Source organism: Pinus tabuliformis, chromosome 5_1 (assembly GCF_031772625.1).
Source record: "Pinus tabuliformis cultivar Carrire ecotype Pingquan chromosome 5_1, CPIR1, whole genome shotgun sequence".
In the NCBI taxonomy this organism is placed as follows: Eukaryota; Viridiplantae; Streptophyta; class Pinopsida; order Pinales; family Pinaceae; genus Pinus; species Pinus tabuliformis.
In genome coordinates, this window is record NC_142305.1 from 999,287,012 (window position 1) to 999,299,051 (window position 12,040).

The following is a 12,040-nucleotide window of genomic DNA, read 5'->3' on the forward strand; positions in this document are numbered from 1 at the left end:
CTGCTCTCCCTTCCTTTTGTAAATGATCTGAAATGGATCATTATATTGTTTTTGATCCATCTCGATGCATGTGGAGTGGAAAAAATGGATAAATCATCTCACGGGATCGATTTTACTGGTAGGACCTAGTTTGGCGAAATGGGGTCTAAAACCTTCTAAGAGCATTTTGAGGAATCAAATGGCATTTTTTGGGGGTAAAACATGGCTGCATTACTACATCACATTTTCATGATATTCTACACATAGAGACATTTTCAACAATACAAGAAGTGCGTCAATCAAAGTCTGTATGAAAAAGTTATTCCACTCAGAAGTTGACCTTCCAGTTTTGACACATATAGTTTGGGAGGATGCCGCATAAACCCCCATTATTCATGGAAAAGGTTCTAGCCACGTGTTTGTGATCTAAAAGCCTCTAGAAGAGTCTATTTTGTAACTCTAGTTAAGATTTTATGTAGTCAAACCTAACCACTAGTAGGCTATCGGGTTGTATTATAACCGAGCCACTACAAGGAAGAGGTATTCCATTCTTTTCATACCTTTGTGTTCCATAGCTGAGAAAAGATAACTAGGAGAGATATGAGGTAAAGCACACAGAGAGGATATGTGCACTCTAGCAGCCCACGAGCCATAAGGATTACTTTTTTGTACCTGCAGCCATATTTCCAGACAGAGAAAGAGAGAGAAGCAACCTCACCTTCGAGCTGGGTTTTCTCCTAAAAGGGTTTCCTAGAGAGCATATCTTGTGTCTTATATGTCTGTGTGAGCTTATTTTTTTGTTCTCTACATTTCTGCATAATTTCCATTCGCATGCATGCACTAATTATTGTACAATCTACAGGTATAGAAATTAAATAAAACTGTAGTGTAAAATTTGAGTATTTTAATATCTTATTATTAGATCTATTGTGACAAAATGTTCAATGGAATATCCACCATAGTTTATGGATCAACAAAAGTTCTAAAAATGGGCCTACACCCCTTATATTTGTTAATAAAGTGAACGAAATCAAATCAAGACATCATATGTGAAGAGGAAAAGTAAGATATGGACATAAGAATTTGGATAACCATCGACTTCCTCCAAACATAATTATGAGTTAATTTTATATTTCACTCTTCAATTAATTTGTGTGAATCTATTCATGTAGGAACATCCCCGAGAAGCTAGAATGCATTCCATGTAGTAGAAAAGGACTGCATAGTTATGTATTTGAAACTCTATATAAGTTTATATAATTCTTGTTACTTTTATTGCAACTCCATTATTAATATGATCTTTTTTCTAGTTAGGTAATAACAATAATAATTCAATGAGTTATAAATTAGTGTATATAAATATTTTTCTGGCAATGTTTAAGAAAATATTTATAATATTTTATGATGTACCTATCATTTCTATCAATAATGTTAAATGAATTGTACCATAGGTGATAAATTTAACTACAATAAAATCTTTAACAATTTCAGAAAATGTAGTTTAAGGTCTATTATAATAAAATAGCATGCTGATGATCTAGGGGAATGGAACACTAAAGTTGATTGGGTGGTTATGTTGTTCAAAGATAACTGAATTTTATTTTTAATGGTCCATGAATGATTAATTACAAGAATTTTGTAAAGGAATATGTATCAGTGATAAAATGATGGGAGGACGTGAAAGATGGAGTCAAGTTATACCTTGTCAAATTAGTTCACGATAAAATAAAAATTATGATACATAGAAGTATAATCATTGAGAGTTGAAAATAATTAATATTATTTTGTATTAATGGAGAAATGGTTACACAAGTTGTAACCTATCTCCTTAGTTTAGGATTTGTTCCTAGAGTTTAGGAGTTTGGTTGCAACTTCCTGAGTTCTAGTAATGTACTTAATGATGTAATTTCTCATTTGATGAATGTAGAGTGTACACAGAGAGTTACCTTTGTTTGAGTGCAGTCTCCAGGTGCAGTACTCACCTGTGAGCTGCAACTCCTTCTTTTTCAATTCAAGTCTGATTTTTATCTTGGTATTAGAGCACAAAGTAGGGATAGCCTTAATTTTTTTTTTAGGATGCATCATTGATTACAGAATTGTAGTGATGGTGGAGCGTACAGAAGCATTCGTAGAATCAGGTGGACTGCAGTAACACCTGAAGAGGCCTGAGATGACTGATCATCTCTGAGCGAAAAATAGGGTTGGCACAGTTTCGTCGTGAACAGTCACGCCATTTTTGAGCGGAATAAAGAGTTGGTGCTATTTATTAAGGAACAGTCGCACCATTTGGCATGGTTTTGAGAGAGATAGTAGCGCCAACGCGCCAGAAAGTGCTATTGGCACGGAAAATCAAGCCTTTATCGCGCCAATTTTGTAAGCACCGATTTTGTTTTTGGCGCGGGTATTTCGCTATCGAGAAGCGCCAGCCTCTTTCTTTATGGAAAATCTGCAATTTTTTGCAGATCGGCCTTGCCCGGTGGTGGCACTTTGAAATTTCATATCTGTTCGGTGGCAGCAGATTGGAGTTGCCCGGTGGTGGCGCATTGGAGTTCCTGATCTACTCGGTGGCAGCAGATCGGATTTGCCCAGTGGTGGTGCATTAGAGTTCCTGATCTACTTGGTGGCAGTAGATGAGATTTGCCTGGTGGTGGCACATTGGAGTTCCGGATCTGTTTGGTGGTAGCAGATCGGACTTGCCCGGTGGTGGCTCATTGAAGATACAATTTTTCTTTTTCTCAGCAAAGCAGAGGTTCAGATCTGGTATGTGGTGATTTTTTTTAGTGTATCCTGAAAGTGTATAGTTGGATAGACTTATTCATCAAAGGATCAGAAATTTTATCAAACTAATATGAATAACAGTATAGAATCGTATCTCCATGAGTCTGGAAAACTGGATGGATCGAATTTCTCCAACTGGAAATTCAAGATGCAGACTTTACTTGAATGTACAAATGTGTGGTCGATCGTTATAGGAAATGAGGTGAGATCAGGATTAGCCACACAAGAACAAGATTGGGATAAAAGGGAGACAAAAGCAAAGGTCATATTGAAGATGTCCGTCAAGGACAATGTTATCCCACATATTAGAGACTGTAAATCGGCCACTGACATTTGGACGATGATCAAAAACCTATACGAGACGCAGAATACAAACCGTGTCTTGTCACTCAAAGGCAAGCTGTTTGCATTGAAGATGGAGGAGAATGAGTCCGCTCCTCGATTCATTACTAGAGTCAAAGACCTGAAGGACAAATTGGGAGATATCGGAGAGAAAGTTTCTGATTCAGATCTGGTCATGATCACGTTGAATGGAATGACTGATGAATACTAGATGTTTATCACAAGGCTGTCAGCAAGGGAGAAAGCGACTTCATTTGAAGAGCTGACAGGGATTCTGATACAGGAAGAAGAGCGACGACAAAATTTGAAATCATAGAGCAATGACCTTGCTCTGATGGCAAAAAGGAGACAGTATAGAGGGAAGCAGCATCAACAACTGCAACAACATCAACAGAAAGCAGCCAACACATTTCAGAAGAGACTGTTTAAAGGTATGTCTACTAATAATAATTTTCCCAGCAAAAAATGTTTTTACTGTGGAAAACCTGGACATCAGATTAAAGATTGTTATAAGAGGCAGGCAGACGAAGGAAGAAACAAATAGAGAAAACATAAGGGTTACTTTGTTAAGGAAGAAGAGGAACATAGCCACGAACTTCGACTATTTATAGTCGATCATGCCCTTTCAGCTTCAAAGGGAGATGAGTACGACATATGGTATGTTGACTCGGGCACATCCTCACATATGACTCGTAAGAAGGATTGGTTTGAATTTCTTGAAGAAACTTCATGTGGGTCGAAAATCTATTTAGGAGATGATAGTGGACATGAGATCAAAGGATATGGTGACATTCCTGTAAACTTACCTATCAGTGACATTGGACACCTCAAAAATGTATTGTATGTTCCAGGAATGAAGAAAAATTTGGTCTCTGCCTCAATGATTATTGATCACGACATGCAAGTTCAATTCTTTAAGACTAACTGTGTCATTAGGGATAGCGAGATGGAAACAGTTGCAACAAGAGTTCACGTGGGGAGCTTGTACAGATTAGATGTGAAGAGTATACCACAGCAAGCAATGGTTGCAGTTGGATCGACAGCCAAAAATCTCTGGCATTAGAGATTCGTCCATCTTAATTTGCAAGACCTCATCCTACTTCAGAGAAAAGGTATGGTTGATGGACTCCCTGTTTTCCATAATGTTAAGCTGGGTTGTGATGGATGTTCATTAGGGAAAATGCATAGAGAAGAGTTCCCTTTGCATGTTAATAGAAAGGAAAGAGATATTTTAGAACTGGTGCATACAGACATCTGTGGACCTATGCAAACCAGGTCATTAGGAGGAACATATTACTTTCTCTTATTTACAGATGATTGCACTAGATTCTCATGGATATACTTTCTGAGTAAAAAGAGTCAAGCCTTTCAGTATTTTATCTAAATTAAATAGTTAATAAATAAAATAACACATAAATATTTTGATAAATTTGACATTTATTAACTATTTAATTTATATCAATATATTAATATTTAAACAATTGACCACAATAAATAAAATATAAATAATATCTCTAAATATCTTTTAATATATATAATAATCATATTTACTTATTTATGTAGTTATGACGCGCAATAATGTTGACCAATTGTAAAATTGAAATATATAAAATGTTGATTATTGCAGTAGACACATTGGTATATGTCACCTTTTGAACATACAACATAGAAATAAGCACTAAATCTTATACAGCTTCGAAATCGTCTGTATTTATTCTCCCCGTAGAGAATGCGTAACAAAAGTCAATTTGGAAATATCAACGGTTTTATATTTATTAAAGCCTTAGTTTAACTAGTCCGAGGAATTGCTAGGTAAGTTATGGAAATTTTTGTCATATTTAGAGAAAAGGTGGTAAGGATTTTTGTAAATACGAGTTATAGTTGTTAAACTTCAAAATTTTAGCTGTCCTAAACGTTTTTGCTGTGTTGAATCCATTTACACCATCAAAACACGATTCAAACACTATCTCTACAAAATTTTTGAAATTTTAGTCCGAACAATTCTTAAGCCTCATTAGACTACTCCTTTATTAAATAACCTCTATCCTTTATTAAATAACCTCATCACTATGGGCCTCGAGTGTAACGTTTTATTCACTTACTCCACATAAAGTCTGTATGGTAAAGTTCAAAAGCCACGCAAGAGGAGTGACATCGTCAATAAAGCGTCTAGAGGTTTAATGAGAAAATCTTCATATCAAAATTCCATTTGTGAAAGTCATGGGAATATTATTAATTTTATGAATTCACATGAAAGAATGGTAACAGATTTAATGGAAGTCGCCTTCACCTAATTTTTTAAAACAAAGTAGGCTTGCACTCAAAGAGAATTTTTAAGTGGACCTAATAATGAACATTTCTAAGCATTCATTCATAAAAGTAAGAAGAAAAGAAGGGGTATGTTGTATGTTCAAAGAATCCATTATGTTGTATGTTCAAAGAATCCATTATGTACGAGTTTTTATATAAAGTTGTAGCTGAGCGTTCAGTTTGATAAGGAAAATACAGTTCGCTTTTAAAATTCGTTATGAGACATTTTAAATGTGGTTTAAATATATTTGTAATTAAACCGAGACATTTCTATATAATAACGCAATTTCACCATTTTGAAAAATAATAATGTTTGAAAATATTATAATATCATATTATTAAATTTTAACAAATTTTGTTTTACTTTTTCAAAATAGGATTAAATTTATTTTTTTTCCTTACTATTTTTAAATAGGTTTAGATTTTCCCTATACGCATGTTGTTTAATACTGATGTTGTATATGTTTTTAATATAAGAGGGGAAATGAGTCACTCAATTGCCTCGCATCACATTTATAAAAGGGATGACATGGCTATATAAAAGGGATGACATGGCTATCTTATTCTATGCAATTGTACATGTTAACAATAATACATATCTTAGTATTAAGTTGACATCTTTTATTCTTTCTTTGAGTTCTAGGCTTACCTGTGGCTTGCCAGAACTTTGTGTCTTCTTGCAGTCTTAGTGGCAACCCCTTGGCAAGTGGGATATTCCCCCAACATTGGTTTTGTGGAAACTTTGTTGCATAAGGGTCTCGATCCCTTAGTACAGTTTAGGCTTCATTACACACACCTTGTGTTGATATTTCAAAAGTGGATCACAAAGATAGCTAACAACTGACAAAGTCACTCCTCGAACATTTGAAGTGATAGAAACAAGGGCAGGAGTTGTTAGGAGAAGTCACTAGTGAGGATTTGGGCTTTGTCTGCAACATCTCAATGTCTAATGGGTACACAGTTATCGGGTGATTTTTTCTATGTCCAATTTTTGCATCATTCTTAGTCTATTAGTATTTGAATGGTAAAATTTGGTTTATGGTCTTCATGACATCTCAGTGGTGTGGAATTTCATTGTTGTGGTTGATGTTTTATGGTCTTTGGACCCTGCCCAAAGCTACTCTTTGTATGTTCATCCTCTATCACTTCAAGTTAATTTCATTCCTAGGCCCTCCATCACTTCAAGTTAATTTCATTCCTAGGTCGTTGCGGTAGTGTGACTCTCCTAATGTGATATTATTTTCAAAGTGTAAAATTGACTTTAAAGTATGAATGAGTTGGAAAACATTAAAACTAAATCTTAAAATGAAAAATATAAATGAAAAAGTGAATATAAATTTTTAGAAGATGAATATTAAATAAATATTTTTTTAAAAGTTAACTTAGCTTTAATTTATTTTCTTTTAATTTTTCATTTGTTAAAATCCATGTTAAATTATTTTAAGAAACTTTGAAAGGACAAAAAAACACTCTAGATATTTAATTTACAATTAGTTTTTAAGTGTGATATTTTGTAAAGTTTTTAGTTTATTTTCCGATTTAATTTTTCTAGAATCTAATAGGTATTTATTGAAATTACAAGTTTGATAGGTGAACTTTTCACAATCAAAGTTCCTTAGGGGAGGGTGTTGAATCTATATATGCAATAAAGAACCAGTTTAAACAACACAAATCAACATTTGGCCATAAAATTTTTTGTACAATTCGAAACTGAAAAATCAAAAACTCCAAAAAAATAACACTTAAAAACTACCCATTTAATTTATACCTAATAATTAATATTAAATTACATAAATATCCCAACTTAATGTTAACAAAATTACAACACAATATAAAAAAATTTCATCAATTAATTTAATTAATAAAAATTAATTTCATTAATTATTTTATGTAATAAATAATAACCTAAAATATTATAGAGGTGTAAATGGAAAAGATATAAAAAGAAGAATTAAACGTGACATTACTTAGCATAAGTTGATTTTTAGATGAAAAATGTTTGATTACATTTCACTTAACAAATATATGTCATTTTCTTTTTCTTATAGTTATATGATTAAACAATTTTTTGCTCATTATAATTTATTTTTTATATGGTTTGTAATGAAGTAATTGGTATGTTTATAAAATTATAATTAATATATATTATGTTACGCATATAATTAGCATATATTAAAAGTTTAAATTTGTGATAATTATAATTATAATTATAAGTATAATTATAATATATATATATATATATATATATATATATATATATATTTATTTATTTATTTTGATTTAATGTTTTGAAAATTTTATTTGACTTTTTAGATTGCGTAGAATACACTATTTAAAATTGTAGTTTTAAAACAAAAATATCAAAAAAAATATAATTTAAAAATGGTAAAAATGTAAAATAAAGATAAAAATGTAGAATAGTGAGAGAATACCTAAAATGTTTTAAGTATAATAATTTTTTTTTTTCAATTGATTTATATAATATGTACATATACATAATTAGCTTTGAAATAATTTATTTATCAAATATAATGTTGACATTAAAATGTTTTTTATTATTTTATATATTTTTAACATTGCATTTTTTCCATTTTTGTTGGTTGGTTTGGTTCATTAGTATTTGAACTTTGAATCACATGGTTTAAATAATACTTCATAATAGGGCAATTCCAATTTAACTACCCAATGCAGTAATATGTTTTCACATTACATAGTGAAATATTTTATTTATGATTCACATTTAATTATTTTATTTATATTAATATTTTTTAAATACCCTAAACATCTGTTTGGACAACTATTACAGAGGGTTTATGGACTCTATTGTTGGAGCGAGGAACAAAATGCAAGGCGATAAACTAGGGTTTCAGATAAGTTTTAGAGGTAGAACTTCATGGAGAGCCACAGAGGAGGGAGCCCCACTCCCTCCTACAAGGAGGCAGTAGCAAGCAGAGGCAAGAAACCTCTTGAGAATGCCAGAGGTACTGCGGAAGGGAAAAGGAATGTGGAAGAAGAGACAGTAGGAACCAAAAATAAGGAAAATATCAGCACTAAAGACAAGGAGGAAGAAGACAAAAAACAGGGATCTCAAGATAAAAAACAAAAGGGACCCTGCAAACCCAAAGCTGAGTTCACACCCAGAGTAGTCTTAAATGATCCAGCTCTGCAGGCACACAGAGATCACATGCGGACTTATGCTATCATCTGTAAGTTCATGGGAGTATGGCCCACTGAAAAAGCTTTACAGACATGGATCAAATACCACTAGAAACCTAAAGGGAGCATTGACCTACATCTTGGGTCAAAGGGTTTCTTCACGGTGGTGTTTACAAATATTGAAGACAAAGACAAAGTGTTTGAAGGAGGGCCCTACTTTTATGTAGCAGCAGGCCTCTATATGCAGCCTTGGATGATGAATTTTGTCCCAGAACGGGAGACTTTCACTTCGGTACCAGTATGGGTAAGGCTCTACTCTCTACCTCTTGATTATTGGAAAACTGAATCGCTAGCTGCCATAGGAAATAAATTAGGGCATTTTGTCAAATATCTTGAAGCTACCAGAAGGGGAAAATATACGTCCTTTGCAAGGATTTGTGTGGAAATTGACCTATCAGGAGCTCTTCCAGATGAGGTGATCCTGGAAGTTTTTGATGAAGAATGGATACAAACAATAGACTATGAGCATATTCTGTTCAGATGCAGTAGATGTCATGAACATGGGTATCTAATCAGAGATTGCCCTCTTAGTAAAGCAGTAAATAAAATCAAAGCTAGCACAATGAAGGATACTGACAACTTTCACAAGGTGATTATGTTGGGTCCCTATAATATTAGTGATTACCCCATTAATATTGTAGTTATACCCTTTATTAATATTGTTGTGCCCCTATTGCCCCCATATTGTTATTATTGTGCCCCATAGAATCCCTTTATCGTTATTTTTGTGGCTTTATATTATTATTGCTAGGTCAGCTAGATTATATTGTGACTCCTTAGACTCCTATATATAGAAAGGAGGTTTTGTCATTTGAATCATCCAAGAATTGTTCATTTATGTAATTTAAAGGAGGTTGCCACCTCAAAGATGCTGAATTCTAAGGTGTTGATCTATCTTTTCTATCTTTTCTTGAGCTGGTTTCATAACATTTGGTATCAGAGCTTTGGATTCTAGGGTTTCACTGCTCCAAACAGGTCATCGTGGAATTTTCGCTATAACTTTTTTCGGCGACGTTTCAGAAGTTGACAAAAAAACCCATTTGAGAAGAAATCGCGCTGAACCCCTGGTCCAAATTTCAGAGCTTTTTGCGTTATATTTGCGGAGATATGATATGAGGAAGTTGGTCTTTTTGTAGACTCCTGAATTACATTCCAAACAGGTGACCTAGGGAAAGTCATCATAACTTTCTCTCTAGGGATCGGATTGAAATTTCATAAGAAGGTACAGAAAGAGGAGAGACTGTAGTTTCTTTTATGCATTTTTTAGATCCAAAGGTCGAAACAGTGACTCGTGGAACGTCATACAAGTTTTCTCTACTGAACTAGTCTATAATCAAGTCACTGTGGGAGATTTTGCATAACTCTTCCTTGGAGAATCCAATTTGGGTCAGATTTGTGGCATTGTAAAGAGGAAACAAAGGGCTACTGTAGGTCACAAATTCAGAACTAGATGATTGGAAAGTCCAGAGATACATCAGAGGCAATATCGAGCTCCTACAAAGTGAAAACAATTGTGTAGATTTTCTTAAATTTTTGCTTAAGCTTGGTTTGAAAATTTATTTTGAAGGAATTCAAAGGGCATAATAGAGCATTATTATTAGTAACTGATGCCTCAAGGAAAGGAAATGCAAACACCTAGTAAGGAACCTGAAAGCTCTAGCATGACTCATGAAGAAGAAGAAGAAATTTTATATGATATATCAAAATTACAAGAACTAGTGCAACAAGTGTCACTTGCACAAAAAGCAACAGAATCTAAGATGGATGGTTTAAGGAAAGATGTAGAAGCTAAGATGGATGGTTTAAAGAAAGGTGTAGAAGCTAAGATGGATTGTTTAAAGAAAGGTGTAGAAGCTAAAATTGATAGCATGGATGAGAAGATGGAAGAATTAAAGATAAATATGAATAAGTTGCTACAAGAAATGGTCACTAAGGGTGAAAGGGTACTAAAGGAAACTCATGATGAGAACAAAAGAATTGCTAATCATGATTCCATACACTTTAATGTTGGATCGAAGACTCACCATATTCCAAAAATCGATATGAGGAAGTTTGATGGCAGGGATCCCGCCACATGGATATTACAGATGGAGCAATTCTTCGATCTCAATAATGTGCAAAACACACAAAAGGTATGTATGGAAACTTTATATTTGGAACCAAATCAGTTTGTATGGTATCAATGGCTTTGCTCTTGTAAACAATTTATCACTTGGGAAATTTTTACGGAAGAATTGATAGCACATTATGAGGATACAAAAAGCAACACTTTTTTTAGCCAATTGATAAGTCTCAAACAAAAGGGTTCAATAATGGAGCACATTGAGGAGTTCCAAAAATTGAACATAAGGGTAAAAGATATTCCAGAGGAGCATAGGATTGATGTGTTCATAGGGTCTTTAAAGGATAATATCCGACATGATGTTCACCTTTGGGAACCTGATTCATTAGAGAAGGCATTCAGGTTAGCAAGAAAAATGGAAAGCAAAATTATGGAAACCAGGAAGCATACCACTCACAACTATAAAGATGGAAGTGTTGTTGCCCCTAGTCTTCCAAAACCTATAAGGTTGATACCACAACAATTGGAAGAAAAAAGAGAAAAAGGTCTTTGTTATAGTTGTGATAGAAAATACACTAAAGGTCATAAGTGTGCTGAGAAGAAATTATTCTACATAGATTGTGAAGAGGAAGAAGAAAAGGAGCAAGAAAGGTCAAAACAAGAGGATATACTCCAAGAACAAAGCCTAGATGAAGAACAAATAAATCCGACCATATCTTGTAATGCATTGGCGAGAATTACCACTCCTCAAACCATCAAGATGGAAGGACAAATCAAGAAGAAAAAGGTAATAGTGTTGATTGATTCAGGAAGCACCCACAATTTTATTCATTGTAAGGTAGCAAAAGAATTGAATTGCTTCCTATATCTAGCACCAGAGTGTCAAGTGATGATTGCAAATGGAGGAACAATAAATTGCTCTGGAAAGTGCCATAATATCAAGCTATCCATGGGAGAATATGTATTGACTAGCCCAATGCTTTCCATTCCAATGGGAGGTGCTAATGTTGTACTAGGAGTCCAATGGCTACAATCCTTGGGTACAATAGCTTTTAATTTTCAAGAACTTTTTATCAAATTTTCTACGGAAGGAAAGGAAGTTGAATTAAGGGGTATTGCAGGGAAACCAGGAAATATAATCAGCTCTAATGGTTTGACAAAGCTTCTAAAAATGGAGCAAAGAGGTGTAATTGCGCAATTATGTTCGGTATATGTTTCCACACCAGAATCATTTATTTCTCCAGATCTCCAAAAAGTCCTGGACAATCATTCCAAGGTATTTGAGACTCCCAAAGGTCTCCCACCTATGCGTGATCATGATCATGCTATTCATCTGATTCTGGGAAGTGTTCC

At 33.8% G+C, this 12,040-nt stretch overlaps 1 protein-coding gene across 1 annotated transcript; it reads left to right on the forward strand.

The window, feature by feature from the left end:
• Positions 1 to 2,827: 2,827 nt before the first annotated feature.
• On the forward strand, positions 2,828 to 3,310 carry LOC149168071 (uncharacterized). The gene has a single exon (XM_089430687.1). The coding sequence runs from the start codon at positions 2,828 to 2,830 to the stop codon at positions 3,308 to 3,310; it is 483 nt and encodes a 160-aa protein (XP_089286813.1).
• Positions 3,311 to 12,040: the final 8,730 nt, after the last annotated feature.

What these genes read in the sequence shown, in the direction of transcription:
- LOC149168071 (XM_089430687.1), top strand. Translation starts at nt 2,828, where the DNA reads ATGAATAACAGTATAGAATCGTATCTCCATGAGTCTGGAAAACTGGAT.